The 22801-nt window shown below is 34.8% G+C and overlaps 1 protein-coding gene across 2 annotated transcripts; it reads left to right on the top strand.

Moving 5' to 3' along the window:
• The first annotated feature begins 652 nt into the window (after positions 1-652).
• Positions 653-20130, top strand: LOC129260814 (mothers against decapentaplegic homolog 5-like). Of its 2 annotated transcripts, XR_010296726.1 has the most exons (5): positions 653-2041; positions 3726-3845; positions 13760-13996; positions 15458-17734; positions 17887-20130. XR_010296726.1 is itself a non-coding variant. In XM_054898789.2 (4 exons), the coding sequence occupies exons 1-4, from the start codon at positions 1720-1722 to the stop codon at positions 15856-15858; spliced, it is 1080 nt and encodes a 359-aa protein (XP_054754764.2). In that variant the 5' UTR covers positions 653-1719; the 3' UTR covers positions 15859-20130. The 2 variants fall into 2 exon arrangements, 1 of the variants encoding a protein (XP_054754764.2); XM_054898789.2 differs by having other exon boundaries at positions 15458-20130.
• The last annotated feature ends 2671 nt before the right edge of the window (positions 20131-22801 follow it).

Raw genomic sequence — 22801 nt, forward strand, 5'->3', positions numbered from 1 at the left:
CTTCAGTTTTCAGCTCTGACAATTTAAGTGAAATACTTGGTTATGATTGGCTTAGAAGCTCTTGTCTGTTACTATGGTAACTGTCAGAATAACAACTTGACGGAGCTGACAAGAGTGAGGAAAACTGACCTGGTTGTGAATCACCATTGATCCAGTCCTGTATAGTTTATTTCTGGATGCAGAGAGCACTGTATATCATATTTTACTTTTTGCCGTATTTTGTTTTTTATACGCCCGGGACGTACATGTATTATGGTATTATGCTCGGTGTCCGTCCATCCGTTAACTTTTCCTTGTATACGCGATAACTTCAATTTAACTTAACCTAGGCTCATATACATGTTACTTGGCATGTATGATACTAGCATGGATCCCAGGAAGCCTTTTGATTTTGAGGTCAAAAGGTCAAGGTCACAGTGACATGTTTTCATCTTAATACCCTTCTGTAGTCCTTTTAAATGCGATAACTTAAGTTTAACTTAACCTAGGCTCACTTTTCTTGCTTGCTTGACCAATAACTCCATTATCCGTGTTACAGGTGTGCGTATTATGTGCTCACCTTATACCCCTTTCATATTGCGCTTTTCACCGGCGAACTTCACCGGCGAAGTTCGCCAGCGAAGGGGAAAATGTCCAGTATGAAAGGTACACAGGAGAACATCACCAGTGAAGTTCGCCGGTGAAAAGCAAACCGGAGAACTTCTCTTCTTTAATGACGTCAGAGGTCTTTTTTTTTCTCCCCCGAAGTCCCCTTTACCGAGATTCCACGCGCGATAAGTTGCAAGCTCAGCTGAATATGGCCAAGTAGATACCCTCGAAAATATATTTTTTACTAACAATATTAATCAAAAAGCACTTTTTACATGTATAAAATGCGCTAAAATATTTTTAAAAAGGTGATATTGTTTTTTTTTTCTCGTAATACTTCCAAAATATGTTGTAATTAATTTTTTGATACCTTTTTGTAATAGGTAAGAAGTAATGTTTACAATTTTCTTTTGTTTTGTTCTGCAATCGCCCGTTGACTTTCGCCGGGGAAGAAATGTCAGTGCGAAAGGGTACATTTCTTTCTTCGCCGGGGAAGTGAGGAATGCGAGGCGGAGAAGTTCGCCGGTGAAAAATGAAGAGAGCAGTATGAGTGACACTCTTGTTATGGTTCACACCTGGATATGAATCATTATACAAGATGTATCTAAAGCCTGTAACTGTTCACTTTTGGCATAACAAAAATGGGGGAGCTACTTTTCACAATCTTCCCTGATATCTGTAACATTGGATGCTTTAACTTTGTAGTGAATGGGGATATTCCAGGGCTCTTTTGATCATTTGGAGGCAAAATTACCTTGAGCCCCCGTGTATATTTTCAGTTTCACTTTCACAATCATGCAGGGTTGGGATGCTGCTTTAGAAATGTCCATAATGAAATCATATTATGTGAAAAATTGTCTCATCTTCTGTCTTTAGTCCAGTAACATGGAACACGATGTACATGTATTGGAAGCCTATTGGTACAGTTTTGTCATTTAGATTGTACATGTAGTTGTTTTTGTTTGTAATTTCATGGCTAAAGATTTCCTTCTTTATTCCAAGCAAATGTCCGTTTGAGTTGCTTCTTGTTTTGAAAGTAAGAGTTTCGTACTGTACAATTGTGTGAATGGTGTCATTTAATTCCTGTTTTGTCTTCTTCATCAGGATATTGTGTTTTGTGTATGAAAGTATATGCATTCTTTACCATATTTTGTTTTGTTTGTTATTTTTTCAGTTCTTCCTCCAGTGCTTGTACCACGTCACAGTGAGTCTATACCTTCACACAGTCTGCTGCCATACCGAGATCACTCAAATAATCCAGCATACCCAGGTCACCCAAGTAATCCAGCTCACTCAAGTAATCCAGCATACCCACACAATGCTACGTATCCTCAGAGCTTTCAGCAGCAGAACTCTCCTCCACCATCAACTCACCCTGGATCACCCCATGGGGCTCCACAGCCTTCCCCTGCCAGCTCCAACCCTAATAGCCCTTATGGGTTACACGTACCTGGTATGTATTGGAATGCAAGGCAAATGAGGCTATAGTGCAACAGGGTTCCCCTATATCTTTTATGAAACAGCACCAACCAGAAAAGTCCTCAAAATTTTGACATATGAACAGAGTCGGTTGAAGAGTGGTCAAACTATGTTGGTGAAGACACACAAAATTCAACTAGAAAGATTATATTTCAGATGATTCTGGGAGAAAATGGATACATGTAATTGCTGATAAATACACAAAATGATCATGTCATTCCTTTTGGGTGACATTTTTTTTTGAGTAACGCTATTACATTAATACCTCCTTGCACGCTTGACTTTGTCATTAAATTATTGCTTGCTATATCTACTCTAGTTTTTTTCTGATAATAAGAATGAAAATTCAATTCAAGATAAAAAAATTCATTCTTTCCTGTATGCCAGTTTGATGCATACTTGCCTATTTAGTATATTGTAGAAAATTATACATACATTGTAGTTGGTTAGGAACGAGCGATGGCTAATTATTTGTGCAATGAGAAGTATTCAACTTAAACAAGTGCATGTTGTATTGAATGACATTTTAATTGCTATTATTGTATTGAGGTGCATATATCATATCTCACATTCCATATCTAGTATCTCCTTATATGAACCAGATGTATCTTTCAAGAAGAGTACCTTAATTACCGTCACATTAAATTAAAACAACCGTAAATCCTGTCTTAGGTCACATGAAATCCACTCTAAGGAATGAGTGATACGACACCTACAGTGGCTGCTAGTCCCCGGCTCTGTGTCGATAATGAGCAAATTTCAAATCCTTCTCTCTCACTTGAGAATGGGAATGTAAAGGATTACACGATAATGCAAAGACCCTTATGAAAATAACGAGATCAACGGGGCATTAATCTAATGAGCGAGTCTCAGTCACGGGTTGAGATGTTCTTTGTAAGTACTGAAAGGCCATGTTACTGTCGTTGGTATGTCCTTCCAAATAGAGTTAATGAACAAATACTGCCCCTTTAATTTTCTGAGAAATCCGATCACGCTTTGCCTCTATAATTGACTGGCTAGGCTAGAAATCGAGATAATTGATAAATGAATTGATATATTTATGTACTTTACATTGTGTTCTGTTGTACATGTGTGACTACCATCATACATTTTGATGAAGCACAAAATAGTTTAGAAAGTGACAAAATGAGCTACTTGCTGGGTTTATTTTCAATTCGTCTAATGCCAATTCGTCCAATTGCCAACTCGTCTATCATTTGGTTTATTATCAGTTCGTCCACTATCCATATGGTCTAATTGCCAATTTTTTCCACTCACTATTTCGTCTAATAACCAGTTGATGCAATAGCCATTTAGTCCATATACCATTTGGTCTAATTGGACTAAGTGTTAATTGTGCAAAATGAATGAAAACAAAATGGATATTAGAACAACTGGTTATGAAACGAAATGGTCAGAGATGAAATGGTGATTAGATGTCCATTGGACCAAATGGTTGTCAGACAAAATGTTGATGGACGGAATGGCATTAGACTATTAAAATGAAAGTAGACCTTGTGGTGAATGGACGAGTTGGCAGTACACGAATTGGCAATTTACCACTCTCTGTACAAACTCAATATTTCTTTATTAGAAATTGACCTGAACATTCCCATATCTAAAGCATTATTTGTTGTAAATTGTTATTTATGTTACAGCTGACACACCCCCTCCTGCATACAGGCCACCTGATGAAGGAGGACCAAACCAGAATGACAACAGCTCAACTCCTATGGATACCAATCCACCATCATGTGTGCAACCAAATCAAATCATTGGTAAATATCTTATCTCAATAACATTTCAGCTAAGGACAGTTTCAAGTTCAATTTGAGACATTTCAATAGCTCGTCTGTGAATGGAAATTGTTGTTCAACTTAGATGGGCTAAAGAACCATCTAGGAGACTTTGCTTTATCATGTTAGTCCAGTCAACTTTTTTGTGTGTCTGCCTCTCAGAGATGGTTGCTGGATGCACAATGTTTTTGAGTTGTTCAAATTTCCATCTTGTAGTTCTCCTGATAATGTAAAAATTGTTTGAGGGATCAAATACCTGTATACCTATCTGTTTGGGGATATCAAGGTCAAATTCCAAAGGTCACAGAGGTATATTATGTGCATTTCATATTATGCTTGTGCATGGGCCTATACATTTCTTTGTCATAGTTGATGCTGGATATGTTAGTGCTGTTTTTACTATAAGTAAAATTTAAGAACCGTATGAGGAACCAATATCAAAATTAGTGCATGTATCATATTACAGGGGCATTGGGGTGTTTGTAATTTTGATTCCAGGGGTCTATTAGGTTTTCTGAAAATATCAGGTTCTCACAATAACTTAAGAACCATGTGAGTGGTGGTGATCTGTTGATATTTAGTGCTCACAACATGCATGAAAACATCTTATTCTCAATATACAGTAACCAAACAATCATTTTAGGAATTGATCAAATTTGACTCATGTACAAGAGGCAAGTACTGATCTGATAAGTTAGGAAGTCATGAAGCCAAAGGTCAGAGGTCTTTAATTGAAAGTTTTAGAAGATAGCTATGTAATGTTTGAAGTGTAGCTAATGCCTGTGGTCAAATGCTGAGGAGAAAGTCCGGTGAAAATAGAATAGGTTGACTAGCAGGGAGGTTCTTGGGCGCATTATATTTAAGACTGCGTGCCAAGTATAGAGTAATGTCCTATCATGTTGCCCTTCAAAAAGTGCATATGTTAGTAAGCCAATGAGGCATATTTTAAATATGGATTAGGTCAGTGATCTTTTCAGAAATAGACTTTGGATTTTTAACCTACACCTTCTCTGCTATGTGTGCTACATTTTCTTTTTTTCTGTTTTCTCTTCTGTCTTCCTTTGTTTTTAATCTAATTTCTTACCAGAGCAGCTGTATATTGTTTTCTGTGTAGGTCTTGAAAACAGCTGTATATTGGGGAAAATCCCAACTTGGCAAATGTTTTTCACTTCTTTAAGAGACATGTTTTTCCCCATCACACGTTATAGGTCATGTGTGGACAAGTCTACAATGCAATATTTACTGCATTTTAGATTGTGCAGATTACAAGCCATAAAGTCTTGATTTATTTACTTGGTGAAAAACTGATTACACTTTCTCCTGAGCCTATTAATCAACCATAAGACATCTTATTCTATTGTTTGAAAAAAAAATGATATAAAATAGTTTCAGCTGGTTTACATTATCTACCCATGCTGATTGTACCTTTTAACCAAGGTATGAAAACTCTGAAAAATTTGTCAGTGTTTTTCAGATTAAAAAAAAAACATTTTGAAGGATATTTGGTTATTTCATTCCATATTTTACTTTTCCTTGTTATACTTGTTGCTTATAATTTGAAATAGAAAGATATTTTGTGCAGAAGTCATGGATGGTCATGAACTCTGATTTTTTTTTTGATTTTTTTTTTATTTGTTATAATTGGTTTTTGAAGGGAATTTGGTTATTTAATTCCAGACTTTGTTTCATCGTCGCACTTGTTGCTTTTAATGATGAGATAGAAGAAGATGTTTATGTAGAAGCCAGGTTGGTGTATTGATACTCTGAGCAAGGTGGGTAGAGGTCATTAGGGTGTCACTACAGGATGCACAAAATAAACTCTTTGACGGAAGGACGGGAAATCCTCTGTCAACACACCACTACCTGTATGTGATTTTTGTCAAAATACGATAGTCCCACTTGTGGGTGTGCGTGTAAGTAGATAGAGATTCTACTAGGTATAAGAGACAAGGATGCTGTTGATTCAGCCAGCAAAGGAAGTACTTGATATTCTCTCTTGTTTAGAGATGGCAGGACATACATTCAATTACAAGTATCTATTCATGATGAAGAAAACAAGGTAAGGGCCATTATATAACTAATAAGCTATTATGTACAGTATGATTTTATTATCATACATCTTTATTTGATAAATCTATAATTCAATAGTATTTTATGTGATTTGAAAACTAAAGAAATAGAGCAAAACACCTTAAACAAAAAATTGAAAATCCAGTTTAAAGGCATAAGGTTGAAGTCAATGAGCTACTGATTCATTTCATGCACTGCATGATATAGTTGGGAGATTTCTCCCATCACATACCAGTTCTTTGACAGAACCATTTCATATTGGCAGTGTGAAAATGAGGGGAAACAATAGTTCTAGATGTAACACAACTTAAGTTGAAAATGAAACTATTTCTCTTCATTTGTTATACCTTGCTTTATTATTTGTAATGTAACATGGTGAACCACACCTTGAAGACTTGGCTCACCTTCCTTTAATAATTTCAAGTTTCCTTTGTGCATTCTTGGAATACCTTACTGTGAGTACATAGCAAGCAAACAGTCTGATATGCTTTTCACACTGCACTTTTTTTTCCTTAACCCCGGGAAATTGGTGGGGCTAAGGGGGGGTTAGCCCCACCAATTTCCCGGGGTTAAGCTTAGCCCACTTTGTTTTCACACTACGTTTTAGCAAAGTGGGCTAGCACAGTAAATAGTACTGTACTATCTGGCCCTGCAAAAAAGCAGGGTTATCCGGCTTATTGTGGTGCTAGCACCACAATTGCGGTGCTAAGAGAGTGTGAAATGAAACAGGGCTAAGGAAAAGTGGAGCTAAGCATTAGCCAATCACAGAAGTCAAAATTGCATGTTAATCAAGCTCTGTATGGTAAAATCATCAATATTCATGAGCTGTGTGATAGTCCAGGGTTAAGGCGTTAACCCAGGCTAAGCATATAGTATGGGGTTAAGAAAGAAAGTGTGAATCGAAAAAAAGATAGTTTGGGGTTAAGGATAGTCCGGGGTAAAGGATAATATGGGGTTAAGGGAATGCAGTGTGAAAAGCATATATGAGTCTATAAAGATTGAAGCATATGTTCAAACAGAATGTTCCTTCAGCACAGCCAGCCTGTAACCTTTCCCAGACCAGTTCACACACACCCCAGTCCAACGTTTCTGTGTCTGATATAAAACAAAATATAACTTTTGAAAAGGATTTTAATTGCACTTTGAGGCCAAAAGTTTTTTTATTATTATTATTATTATTTTATATATAACTTGACCATGGTGAAACATTTTGAGTTGTAATAAAGATCTTGTTTATGAGGCCATGGAGTATCAAATGCCTATGATTTACCTCAGGTATTGAATTGCGATAGAGGATACTAAATTTTAACTGAGGACTGGATACATTTCATTGTGCTTGACATATCTCTAATTCAGAATAAAATATATGGCCAGTTTTATATCACACAGTCCCATAAAATAGCATAAATCTAGGAAGGCATATAGATATATTCCTTATAATTTTATAGACCTTTGTAAAATTTCTGAGAAATATATTGATCAATAGATCTGTTTACCATCAACTTTCACATGTAAACAAGTTATACTGTATGATTACCGGTATATACAATGTAATTTAGCAAAAAAAGGTATTGTAAGGTACATAATAAAAATGGATAGGGCATTTGTTAATGTTTATGTACTTTATGATTTTGATTCAAATATGGTTTGCTATTTTTTTAACACTATAAAGACATTAAAGGATTATAATCCTTTCCATAATGAACTGAAATATACATTTACCGGTAAATAACTTTGCCTTCTGAATTCATATCCTAGAGAGATTAGAATCCTGTTATAAATCATGTTTTTGTATGTGTGTGTGCATGAGTGTATTGATTCTCCATCTATTCCAATCTAAAGTTCATGGTCACCTTAGTATTATTTTAGGTGTTTGTGATTCTCTCTGTGTCTCTATATTATAGCAATGAGTCATACAACAAACCCACACTTTAGGTGTTCATGCATGGCCTCAAGGCGCCATTTTATTTCAATACAAACAGGTGATATTGGTTAAAGATTGTTCATTTACCCTCTCTTTACTGCAAAATCATTATTTTCTGCATTTTTAGGTACATAACAGTAGGAGTGGGCTATAAATGGGTGATTTTTGGTTTTACTGTGGGAACAGTTTTTTTGTGTTCCTTTTACCTTATCTCAACATGAAATGACAATATTTTTTGTCTCGGGTCCGAGAAAAAAGTGTGCCGGGCCAAAATCCAAAATGGCCGCCAAAACCCCCCAAAATCACAGTTTTGGCCACAACTTTTTTATTTGGTGGTCATTTTCTCTGGTTTTGGTGTCTATTCATATGTTTTTGGGGGGGGGCAGGCAATTTGTTTTTCCTATAATTAGTACTTTGAAACCATTATTTGTAGAGTTAAAAGGTAATTATACCTAAATATTCCCATTTTTGTAGCCCTTTTTCAGCCAAAAAGTTGGTTTTATCATCCTGGGGTGCTGGTATATTAGATGGTACGAGGTCAACAATAGCAAGCAGCTTCATGTAGCTATATTGCTTTTATTCCTCCACTTTGGGCTTTACGGATATTTGTGAAATATATCTTATCAAATAAAAGAAAATGTAATTTATCCATAGGGGCTATACGGTGTACAATGCACTGTACATACTACACTGCATATATCCATGCATTGACCACCATGGCATATGACAAGGCCTGTATATAAACTATAGTGTCATAGAAATGAGCTTCAAAGGTTTAGAATTAGATAGTGAATTTGATTCCTTGTCAGCTGATGTACATGGTGAAACCAGCAACGTAAATTACACTTACATGTAAATATCACATACATGTGTATATATACGTACATCACATTTTTAGCCATAACTTCATTTGGAGGCTTTTTTAAACCTGGTTCTGGTGTCTATTTAAACTGGCCTATGTTTATGGGGTCAGGTAACTACTAGTATCATGGTAACGCTGATCAACAGCCAATCAGAATAAAGGATTGCATGCAAGTTACCATTAAGTTAAGTTAACATAATGGTAAATTTTTATGCAACGGGGCCCAGAATAGCTACAGTGTAAATTACCTCTCTCCGCCCCCTGAATTAGCATATTTGACAAAACATGTCCTCAATTTCTGAGACAAAACATATCTTCAATTTCTGAGGCATCTAATTCTAAACCTGAGAGCTCATTTCTATGACACTATAGTTTATACAAGCCTTGTTATCTGTCATGGTGGCCAATGCATTTATGCAGTGCAGTATGTATGTACAGTACATTGTACATATATGTATACTGTATAGCCCCAATGGATAATTGACATTTTTTTATTTAATAAGATATATTTCACAAATATCCGTAAAACCCAAAGTGGAGGAATAAAAGCAATATAGCTATATGAAGCTGCTTGCTATTGTTGACCTCGTACCATCTAATATCCCAGAACCCCAGGATGATAAAACCTACTGTTTGGCTGAAAAAAGGCTACAAAAATGGGAAAATTTAGGTATAATTACCTTTTAACTCTACAAATAATGGTTTAAAAATACTTATTATAGGAAAAACAAATTGCCTGCCCCCCAAAACATATGAATAAACACCAAAACCAGAGAAATTGACCACCATATAAAAAAGTTGTGGCCAAAACAGTGATTTTGGGGGGTTTTGGCGGCCATTTTGGATTTTGGCCCGGCACACTTTTTTCTCGGACCTGAGACAAAAAATATTGTCATTTCATGTTGAGATACATTACAAGGAATAAAAAAAAACTGTTGTCATATTGAAATTACAAAAAAAGTATTTTTGACCCATGTATAGCCCACTCCTAATAACAGGCAAATTAATAGGTAATTTTATAGTGCAGGGTCAGAAAATACTGATAGTACTCAATATTTAGTTAGTGATTGCATTAAAGATCCTAAATTACTTGCAAACATATTTGATTCTGAAATGAATTTTACTTTCTAAACACTAAAAGATTTTAAAATAATGTATATTCAATGTACAGATACATGCTACATGTACTTGATATTTTTATTACCATGTAATTTTTACTCAAAATTTTGTTGTCTTTTCCTTGATCTGTAAAATGATTTTAATTATCACTTGATATTTTAGTCTTGAAGTTAACAGTGTGTATATTGTATTTAAACACGTTTATATTATTCATGATTTCATTTCAGAGACAAAGACAAATGATTCCAGAAAGGAATTTGAATAACAAAAGCCATTAATAAACTGCTGAAAGGAAATCACAAACAATACAAAGCCCATTGTCTGTATATTTATTTCATAGATATATTTAGGTTATACCATCTCTCTGACTCAGCTTCATAAAAGAGAAACTAATTAATATTTTCCGGGAGTACATGTGCATGCATATTTTGGATTTGTAACAGCTTCTTTTTTTCTTTCAACTCAAGTTCGTGCAATCTGTGCAATTAGGAAGTAGTAGGATTAGCCATCTCGTAATACTTTTTAAAAATAAGTAGAGGAATTTTAGTTTTGTAGACTAGTACTTACAATTCTGATGAGTAGAGGAAGGATGGGGCACTTGACAGTTGATCAAGGACTAGTGGCAATTGAAACTAAGTACAGCTGTATAATGAATATAAACAATTCTTTGTGTTTTGCCGGAAATAAGCAAAGTGAAATTCTCTAACCTGCATGGCTTCCAAGCTTCTTTCTTTTTTCAGAGAAAATTCATCAGATCTTATCTTCCAGCATTACAAATAAAAGAAGCTGTGTTCTAAAATTACAGGTATATTCTTTACTCTGATATCAGCTTTGATTATCCCTCACATTTATTTTACATATCGGTAGAGCACAATGAAACATGTATTACATACATATTCTAGGAAATCACAACTCATTCTCTTATCTGTAGGTGTTTCTTTTTAAGGTGAGACTTATACATAGGTAGATGGAAAAGAACTTTTGTTATTAGGGGCAATTAAATACAGTCTATAGCAAAATCCCTGATTTTGTCTTAAATGAGTTTTTTAAGGTGTTAATAGACAGGTAAGATGGTACATGTATGTAACAGTAAAGGTGTTAAATGATTATGTTAGGTGTTTAAAAAGGTGTAAAACAGGGTGCTAATGATGGTAATTGTGAAAGGTGTTGAGAATGATGTGTCAATCAATTATCATGTACTATGAAAGTCAAGATGTTATGTCTGAAGGAAGAGTGTCAGACAGTCATATTCCGCTAAAGTATCTATTGACTTCCTGAACTCAAGACTAGTAGTAACCTTTGCAACAACATTGCATCTTGGACAACACTACAAAATCAGGAGAGATCTTCGAACAATTTAATTTCAGAGGTACAATTTACAATATACCTTAATGAGATTAATAACTAAACTTTAGAAAGAACATGCATTTTGATAAGGAAGTATGGTGAAAGAAAAAAAAATGTTAACAAATGACATATGGATATTTTCACAAGACTATTTAAGAGCATATTTGTGGTGTGATTATAGGGTTACGTTTCTGTAGTCAGTTGTTTATAAATTTGTATAACGTTCTTTTTCCATTATTCAACTGTTTCCAATATAAAACTTTTACATCTTAAAGAGATCTTAATCCAAGTATTGCTTTGATTGAACTGAACACATTTTTTAGCAAGTAAAATATAAAACTGAGTTCCATTTCCCCCCTAAAACCTGCTTTAGGAAGATCTTGTTTTTTTTTTATAGAATTGTCCTCATGCATTTACTAAAATCTACCAATTTATTTTCTCTCAGTTCTGTAGCCAACATCTTGCATGTATACATGAAGAGGAGGTGCTCTTGATAGTATTTTCACTGGTTGATAATTACATGTAATGCATGATTCATGTTATGAAGAGATCCAGACAGGGCTTGTTAAAACATTGCTGACACATTTATTCCCCATGAAATGGATGCACGCCAAACATTGCACCTGCAGTATATACATGAGGACCCTTTCACATCTAACAGCTAAACCTGACATTCTAAATGTATACAGAATGTACATGTAGCAAGAGTCAGATTATCAAGATTGTTTTTTTATGGGAATTCTCTTTATTATTCAACCTGCTGAAGTCAGCTAAAAGTAATTTTTTTGTGGACATATATATAGGTGTAAACAGCCCAAACTTGTACCTAAACAAAATTTCCAGTTACATGTATTCAGGCCTACATCCAAACATAAATTTAGAGCTACTGCTATTATACATTGTACCATATACATAGGCATGTATTTTTCACATGTGAATGGGGTTACATGCCCCCAGACAAAACAATTCTAACCTCCTTGGTTAATGTTATTGAGGGGATGATTGGCAGAGCAGTTGGCACGAGGTGTTGTCTGGCAGTGAATATTTACGAGCAGCAATGTCTCAACTGCATATTGATATGGCTTTACAATTAGCTTTTGAATATTCAGACACACCCCCCCCCCCTTCACCCACGGACCCCCTACCTTGCCAATAAGTGAACATTCCTTGATGTAAATTGAATAAGACATGTGATGTGATGAAACAGAGAATGATTATAAAGCAGAACACTCATCCAAGTTTGAACATCTCTCACAATGACAAGATGATGGATGGCATTAAATGAATTTCTGCATTAAACAAAGCTAATTATTATCTTTCAGATTAAATTGGTTTTAATTGTGGTCACAAATGTTATTTCTTCCTGTACACTGTACATGTACTTAATACTTCGAACCGCATATCCGATATCTATAACTTACATGAAAAGGGCCTTCATATTTCTTGCTATGCATCATGGCATTGTCAATATCACTGTCGGTGACATTGATATGTGGTATGTATGACATTGTTGGTATCATTATACATTACATGTAGTTCTACTTTCCTGGTAAACATGACCAGTCAAACAGTCCCTACACTAGAGACTGTCAATACTGTGTTTATTCTCTTTGTTGACTGGTCCCTGGAGTTATCTAGGATGGAGAATCCCTGAAATGAAGAAAGAATATCTTCCTGCTCTTTACCAAACCATTTAGGGAAGGGAAGATATTGTGAATCACTTATATCATTCCAACAAATCTTTGATTGCTCCATCTGGGAAATTTGTCTGTTTCCTCCATGGCAAAAACACAGGTACAACTAACATACTAGTAGGCCCAACTTGAATATACATGTACAAGACAGAGCCTATTGACGTGATCTTGTGTAAAACAAATTAAACAAGGATATCAAAATACTTCTAATCTTTTCTGTTGGCAAATGACCATGTAGATCTCACCTCCGGGGTCAGTAGAAATTCATAGATTCCTACATGTTTGCAGGATCGTCTCATGTTACCAGGATATTTCCTTTGTATTCAAGCACGGACGCTGGATGCTACATGCATAACATGTTAATAAGGGTCGCACTCTATTCTTCAATGTGATCAACTTTCTACATAAATTGTGCAACGAAAATGTCATATCATTGTCAGCTTCTGAAAACATACTGGTACATGTATACTTAATTCAATGAGGGTGAATGTCCGGGTAATGATCAAATAAATATTATGGAAATGACAGAACAAAGAACTAATGAAAATGAATGTCAATTTTTTCTTCTTTTCCTCTCTCTTTTTTTTTCTTTTTCCTCTATACATCTGGTTGAACCTCTTTTGTGTGTAGTTGTGTTTTCCTTTGAATTAACCTATGTAAAGGTAATGTATAACATAGGGTGTTGTTAAAGTGTCTGGGTCTGTCGTCCTTTTAATCATAGAGAATTTAAGACTTGAATTCAATTCCCATTCACCTGCAGTCTCTCATTCTGAATAATATTTAGTATTTGAAACATAAAGGAAGTTAGAAATTGAAACAAAGGGGATTTTAATAACTGTTACTTCAAACTCTTTCATTTCTTGTTTTATATTTGTCACAGCTGTAGAACGTGGTGATGTAGCCTCAATCACATACCAAGACCCCCCATCTTGGTGTTCTATCGCTTACTATGAGCTCAACAACAGAGTGGGGGAGCCCTTCCATGCTACTACAACCAGCGTCATCGTGGACGGTTTCACCGATCCATCTAATAACCATGATCGTTTCTGTCTGGGTCTTCTCTCCAATGTCAACCGCAATTCCACTATTGAGAATACAAGAAGACACATTGGAAAAGGTGGGTTTGATTGCCCTGTTTGGGGTAATTATCCGAGAGATCCTCAAATATCATAAAAAGGAAAGGACCTCATGCCTTCAATTTGTTGAAATAAATTTTTGTTTTATGGACAAAATAATCAAAGCCCAACTCAACCTAATAACAAGTTGATTTTTAATGACAGAAGAGTAATCATAGAAATGTAAAGCTGAAAATTTTATCCAAACAGAATTATAAATAATAGATAATACAAGATTGCTTTATTAGTATTTTTTGCTTATTGTCACAAAACTGTACGACATATTCCGCTTACAAATAAGGAAACCATTAGTATCATTATGTCTTACATATTTTATTATATTAGATAACAAAAAATAATGCTCGACTCCACCTGAACTTGCAGACAAGCCATACTTAAGAATAGTGATTTTCGATTGCGGAAATGATCGGAATTCACGAAAATGTTTTTTTGAAACGGAAAGTGGCATTTCAAACGCAAAATCACGAAAAACATATTTTTCCTCAAAATACACAGAACAGTAACAGAAATTACTCTAAAATCTCAACAAGATATGAATATTAAATGGCCACAAAACCCCACAAAACATGATTTCACTTTGCTACAATCCTGACAATCCACACATCGTGACTGCACTCCACTCCATTACACTTGATCGTACCCCTCGCCCCTGCCCTCAGCTGGCGGGGTTGATCGTCCGTAAAAAAAACATTCACATACACATCGTTTAATTTTAACAACACGGCCGTGTGTTGGCCATGTGTTGCTGCCCTCTACGTCAAAGATGTAACAGCACGATATCGCGGTCTTGAAATCCAAAATGGCGGATAGGTGAAAATCGTTGACTGTTTAAACGATGTCCCAAAAAACCCCAAATAATCAATAAAATTTCATTCAACCGTAAATAATGCTTATCATGTGAAACGTGAGGATATATTCATGTTAAATGTGTTTGTCAAAATATTTTGTGTACCTGTATAGATCCGATAAGAACGGATTCTACTGCGTTGTTGGTACAGTGGCAGATACAAATTTTGACCAGGGCGAGTGTTGTGACATCGCTACTCAATGCGTATTGATTTTCTGTGTAAACGGAATTGTCACTCTTTCATGTACACAAAGTCTATGGGGAAACAGAATTTCCGTTTTCTGACATGCTGAAACGGAATTTAAGATTTTCTGAAACGGAAAAGGCAATATTTTGAAATGGAAAATCACTTTCTTATTTATTGAAAATTGTTGTGATTCAATCGAGTTTTTCTTTATTCTGTTAATCAGTTGAAGAGAGTTGAGACATCATTCTTGCACATTTAACCAAAATTATAATAGATTTCAGTTGGTATTTACTTCCTTGTAAAAGGGATACAATCTTTTGATTTTCATTAAGAAATACCCACCATTATAAACAAACTAAGAATGATATGACTTTGACTGTGTGTCCATCTTTTTTCTTTGTGATGTAGGTGTCCATCTGTACTATGTTGGAGGCGAGGTCTATGCTGAATGTCTGAGTGATAGCAGTATCTTTGTCCAAAGCCGCAACTGTAACCATCGGCACGGCTTCCACCCGACCACAGTTTGCAAGATCCCTCCAGGATGCTCTCTGAAGATATTCAACAACCAGGAGTTTGCTGCCCTCCTCTCCCAGTACGTCAACCATGGCTTCGAGATGGTCTACGAGCTCACCAAGATGTGTACCATCCGTATGAGCTTCGTCAAGGGATGGGGCGCCGAGTACCATCGTCAGGATGTCACCTCAACCCCATGCTGGATAGAGATTCACCTCAATGGTCCGTTACAATGGTTGGACAAAGTCCTGACGCAGATGGGCTCCCCAGTCAATGCTATCTCCTCTGTATCATGATTGCATCTACTTCATATAATATTAGCTCTGAAATTTTTATTAAGAAAATGGTCAATTCTATTTCTTTTTCAATGATTTCAGCACTCAATATACATGTAATTACAGATAAATAGGTTTTTTATATGTTTCATTTGGATCATAAGAAATCATTGTGATTCATGGATAGTCATTCAAACCCAGATATCAGATACACATAACATGTATTCTTTGCTCAAATGAAGCACATTCATGAAAATCTTCCACATGTTTTTTGACAATAGTGGTTATCTTACATTGTTTTTGCACTCAGATTTGTTGTTTTATATGAGGAGTAAAATAGTTTTCTAGTGATACCAAGATGAACTGTCAGAGACAAAAGGACATTATGAGTTCATGAAAGTGAAAATGAGACAGCTGATGGTTAACATGAGCATTCTCCTTGGAAGTACCAGTGGTTGGTGTAATGGAAACTTTATCAGAGTTTATATTTGTTTTATCAATACATTACTTTTCCTAAGTTCTGTGCCTTTTGGCTAAGGATTCCAGTGCATTCAACATCCTTTGTTACTAAACACAGGACGTGTTTCTTTTGAAATTGTTAATACAGCCATACATGTATCAACACAGGGGACTTCTTGAATAGTGTATCATACACTGTTGGGCAAAGAATATTGTATTTCTTGTATATATATATATACCTAATCAAAGTCAAATGCAAATCTGTATGATATCTAAGCTATTGATTTACACATTATCATTTCATTTTATGTATTCAGGACTGTGTCGACTGCTTTTAATTATAAATACTTTTTCTTACTCTTTTTATTTTTTGTTCATCAGTGTAGAGATGATATTCATGATATTGAAAATCTCATTGTATATATGTAAATTGTAATTGTTTCTCTGGGCTTTATACCAAATATCTCATCAACTTTTGTTCTCTCTACATTACTGCACAAGTCAGAATGAAATTAAGCAATAGGTGACATAGTTTTGATTTGAATTTAGCTCATTATGCATTTATCAAAAGTAAGCTTAATTTTCAATGAATAGAATGCTCTGCTTTTCTATGTTTACAATAAGTAGGCTGCTTTATGTTGGTAGTATTATATAGTTTTTTAATTCAGATCAAATTTGAACCATATATTGCATACTACTTTTGTTACTCTAATATGCCAATTCTTTGTTAGAAAACATAATTTCCATCTACAATTTGCCTGTGTCTCTACATGTATGTGTTATAATAATGTGAAGTCTTAAGTGTTGCTACAGATAAATGGGTGTTAATTTGTTATGAATCAATTTAAAGTTGGTTTTTGTCTCACCTGCATAGCAGAGTGAGACTATAGGCGCCGCTTTTCCGACGGCGGCGGCGGCGTCAACACCAAATCTTAACCGAAGGTCATAAGGTTGATCAAGTATTACTGAACATCCTGCCTGAGTTTCAAGTCACATGACCAAGGTCAAAGGTCATTTAGGGTCAATGAACTTTGGCCAAGTTGGGGGTATTTGTTGAATTACTATCATAACTTTGAAAGTTTATGGATCTGATTCATTAAACTTGGACATAAGAGTATTCAAGTATCATTGGACATCCTGTGCAAGTTTCAGGTCACATGATCAAGGTCAAAGGTAATTTAAGGTCAATGAGCTTTGGCCAAGTTGGGGGTATTTGTTGAATTACCATCATAACTTTGAAAGTTTATTAGTCTAGTTCGTAAAACTTGGACATAAGAGTATTCAAGTATCTCTGAAAATCCTGTGTGAATTTCAGGTCACATGACCAAGGTCAAAGGTCAATGAACTTTGGCCATGTTGGGGGTATCTGTTGAATTACCATCATAACTTTGAAATTTTATGGATCTGATTCATGAAACTTGGACATAAGACTAATTAAGTATGACTGATCATCCTGTGCAAGTTTCAGGTCACATGACCAAGGTCAAAGGTCAATGGACTTTGGCCATGTTGGGGGTAATTATTAGATTGCTGTCATAACTTTCAAAGTTTTTACATATAGTATAAAATGTGGATATAGGGGTAATCAAGTATCACTGATAAGTCTTAGGTCTCATGATCAAGGTCACATGTCATTTATTGTTAATGAATGTAGTATTGTATCATATGAATGGTGTTTTTGTGAATAATTATTTTATAGTAGTTTTCAAAGTCAGCACTGCTGCTATATTGAATCGCGTGATGCAGGTGAGACTGCCAGAGGCGCTCCACTTATTAAGTATTTGCAATTTCATCTTTAATTGGACAGGCTAACATGCCACTTGGGTTTTTACCGAATGAAAGTTATCAATGAATCAATTGCATTCTGTGTTTATAGCGATGTGACTTTTCAGACAATGCCAGCATTTCTACTATTTCGATATACTTTCAGCAATGAAAATATGTCTTTGTGTGTGTTTGTACAAAATGGCCCATTCTAGATGATTTTCTACCTTTTATTCAATTCCAAGTGATAGTTTTGTACAAATTACATAACATGATATGGCATTCTCCAGGTCATCTCTAATTTGTACTGTCCTCCAAAAACTTATGGTTGCATTCACAATTTGACACTTAAGTGTTGCAGAAACTCTGCAAAAACAAATAACTTGGTTTTGTTTTTGTATGTTTTAAGGCTGTTTACCTATCATTGAATGCCAAGTGGTGTCAACAAAGTGGTAAAAACTCAGTAATTTCTTTGTTAAAACATACAGAAATGCAAAACTTACTGTTACTTTCTGTAATCTGTGGCACACTTTAGTGGTTTACTATGTTCATATATGAGCTTGGCTGTATCTTGTGATTTGATGTTGGTGTGTAAATGTTACTCCCCCAATTTAAACTTCTCCAGTGTGATGTGCTGTTTACATTATCGTAGATCAATCAATGTCATTGTTTGTTAAACATGTTTGTAAATTAATTCATTCATTGAATAACTTTAAGATGAGATAATTTTTTAATCTGTATCACTTTTTTATTTTAAGTTGTTGGTTTACTTATTGTATTTGAAACGTAATTATTATTTTTATTTGCTGCAAAGGTTGAAATGAATTATAATGTCTTATATTTCAAACTTCAGGTTTGTCATTTAGATTGGTATAATAAATTGTCCATTTAAATTTTTAGAATATAAGATGACAAATTATATGAATCTTGAACTAATAGCAGCCCTTGCTGTGACAATGCTGTCTCAACTCAATATTTGTTGAATACCTTTGCAGTAGTAAATTGCCAAAACTTTTCTAAATTCAGTTATTTTGGCATTTTCATTTGACATTATTGCATAATATAGCATAAAAAGATGTGCAATCATCTCAATATAGTACCAAAAAAAATGCCCCAAGTATTTTGATCTTCAAGAAAATAAATAGAACAAGTATTGTAATGGAGTTTTGTTCATTCTCTTGTATTGCTGTTAGGTGTTTTAACATACATATGATCATAAGAGGTATTGTGGATTAGCAATCCTCATCACCTAGCAGTTATTGTAAAATGTATACTAAAAAACTCTTGTTATGTTGGCCTTTTTTTATTACACTAAAATGATAATTAAAAACAAAATGCATCATTAAAAAATGTATAATTTGTTATCATAAATTTTGGTCATGATTGATAAATCTCTTAATGAGCTTAAATAATTCAGGTTTAAAAATAAGTTTATGTTTATAAATTGCACTAAATAATGCACATGTTAGTTAAATATACTCTTTATCAGTTAATATATTCAAGTGGTTAAATTCTTGACAATCACCGTTTCACATTCCTTATTGTAGAAAACTTCATTATTTTCATTTGTAATTGTAAAAATGACTGACGAGTCATTTTTAATCATGTATACCTTTGAAAAAAAAATAGTTATTCACAATAATTCTTTTTTTCATTGTACCCAATGATGAATCATTAAACATGTAAGAAAGGATAAATGTGATACTTGTCATTTGCTGAAGTAAGGCAATTATTGAACTTCTGTTTAAAAAAACACTAGGTATTGGTGAATAAATCAACTTGCCGCTTTTGTATCTGTATATTAGATTCTAATACCGTTGGTTAGTTTTTAATGAAAATATTTGTAGACTATTGTGTGAGAAAATTGTGACATTTTTTTAATGAGTCTTACTTAATATCTAAAAAAATATTAGTCTCATTACAAAGAGTCAGTTGTAAATCCCTTTCTCTCTCTCTCTGTCTTTCTCTTTCTGTCTCTCTTTCTCTATCTTTTTTTATTTGTGTAGATATGTAGTAGTCTGTGAGATTTTTGTCCAGCAGTCTTAAAATAAAATGAGGCTTTAGATCACATTTGTCTGATTCCTCTGTGTTTTTTGTTTCAGTTGATTATATTGATGGTTGAATGTGAATGATGGATGTCTTGATCATGTACAGGGGCGGATCCAGGATTTTTCGAAAGGGGAGGGGCACATTTTCCTGAGGAAAAAATTAGACAAGCAAAAAAAAGGGGTTTTAACCAAAAATTAAGGGGATTTCGTCTACAAAAAATTTGACAAGCAAAAATAAATAAAAAAGGTCTTCACTTTCGAAAAGGGGGGCACACTTCTGTTTTAACAGCATTTTTACATTACAAATTTTAATTGTGCCTCTCAAAAGGGGGGGGGGGGTGGGACACGGGCCGACTGTGCCCCCCCCCCCCCCCCCCTGGATCCCCCAGTGATCATGTATTCGTCTGCAGAATCCTTGGTTAAACATGGGTCCGCTAACACAAAGCTTAGCAATCATCTTCAATTATCTTGAAAGTCAAGCATACGCTTAATGTGTTAACGGAAGCCAGATTATGTCATGCTGCTATGTCAGGCCAGCAGGCACCAAAAGAATGGGAAGTTTCAAAACCACTTTTCACCACCTGTTGAAGTGACATTAATCAATTATTAGTAGTGATTTCTATGGATTATTCACTGGGAGTATGTCCCATCTTTACATGTCCCAAAACATGAACATAACAAGGACAAATTAAAAGGGATGGTATTTATAGAAGAGGATGGTGATGAATCATTACTGATGATGACATAGATGGTGATGGTGATGATGATGATGGCGGCGGCGGCGGTGGTGGTAAAATGTTCCTGCAAGTAACCAGAGAAAGCATTTTACTGGGATAGCCGTCAATGTTAATTTACAACACGAACATAACCAACAAAAGTGATGAGAGAAAAGGTAGGAGAGAGGGGAAGAGAAAGAGTTTGGTTGAATGAAGAAGGTAATTTTAATAAATGATAAAGAAAAGATGAGAGCGAGAATTAACATAATGAATATCGAAACTATTGTCTCCCCCAGATTTTTTTCATGGCATTCGAAAGTCCTCGAATTTGATTTTTTTGTAAGCACTAGATGGCGCTATACTGAATTTTGTCTGACGCACCTTTTCAAAGTTTGACACAAACTAAAGAACTTATTAGGATAATTTATATCAGTAATTCAACACAAAATATTGTGAGTGATTTTACCGTTGTGTCACAAGAGGATGTTCAAGATGTCATCAAATCGGTTTAAATAGAGTAAACAAACTATGCTCAGGAAAGTTTTGCCAAAAATTCGTCAATAGCAATTCATGGCCTTTTTGTCACTCAACATGCAATCACTTAACCATGCATACATAATTGATTATGAATTCAAAAAAATGACAAAGAACTATTTTCTCATACAACATAACTAATTTTCATCTCCTGTGTACAGTAACACAAAGATTCGCGATCAATTATCGATAACCTTTGGGTTACGAGGCCCTGATGTGGTTTGTCCTTAATCTTTATGTTTGACTTTATGAGGTGAATAAACATTAGAGGGGAAAACTAAATACAAAAAATTGTATTATTTAATAATCTCATCTCGATTACTACAGGGTAACTTCATAATCACCATCATCACCTCCTCCACCATCACCGTCATCATCATCATCATCGTCATCATCGGCATCATCATCACCACCACCATCATCATCTTCTTCATCAGTCATTATCATTATCATCAATTATCACCATAATTATTATCATCTACATCATGACCACCATCATCGTTATCCCTGTCGTTATCATCAGAAACTTCATCATCATTATCGCCATCATATTTAAGACTGTAATAACAAGAAACGCCTTTTATAATCATGAACGCTGAAATATTGCAATAAATGACTGGCTTCCCAACCTAAAGTGCACAAAATATGTTTCAATAACAATACTAGATACCTTATTCTTTTTTACACCGGAGGTGGGGTATTTTGATTAAAAACGGTCAAATAATTCGTCGTACAGCAAACTGCCCCAGAATTAAAAGGCATTTTTTTGCTTTAGTCAGCCTCTGTAGTTTCTAAAATAGAAGTAGCCATGTATAAAACATGTGTCCAAAAAAATCAATATTTTAAACACAGTAAATTTGTATCGAAATTTGAATTACTATGAGAGAGCTAAATTAATTTCCCCACCCTTTTTAGTCTCAGCATGGGTAACAAAACAATGTCCAATAGCCTTATCATTGTCTTGTTAAATGTGAAGAGGTACAAACTAGTAATATATGTCTATGGTTTAGACCCACTGAAACTTTTAGGGGGGAAACAAGAGATGTGTCAGAGTGTGTCTGTTATGGATTCGATTATATCTATCTTCCCCCTTACTTAATACAATCTGAGATAAAATGGATCTCAGAATACCACCCCTGGACACCATCGACCATGCAACTGTCAGCTCAGGCAGTCATTTTTTAGGCGCCATCTACGACAAAACCATAATGCTAGGATGAAAAGGCTCTGTTATCATAATTTCACACTCGGATTTTCTTTTCTATCTATATTAGTTACAACAATTTAAGATGAGAATTAAATGACTCTAACAATTCTCACACATGAAGCGTTAATGTCCATTACCCTCCCAAGCATATCAAAGAAGATGTGTTGCCCAACTAAAATAATTGCGAATTTCTCGTCTCTATGATAGTTCTGAATTTACCTTATTCAGTAGCATTA

Source organism: Lytechinus pictus, unplaced genomic scaffold (assembly GCF_037042905.1).
Source record: "Lytechinus pictus isolate F3 Inbred unplaced genomic scaffold, Lp3.0 scaffold_19, whole genome shotgun sequence".
NCBI classification, from domain to species: Eukaryota; Metazoa; Echinodermata; class Echinoidea; order Temnopleuroida; family Toxopneustidae; genus Lytechinus; species Lytechinus pictus.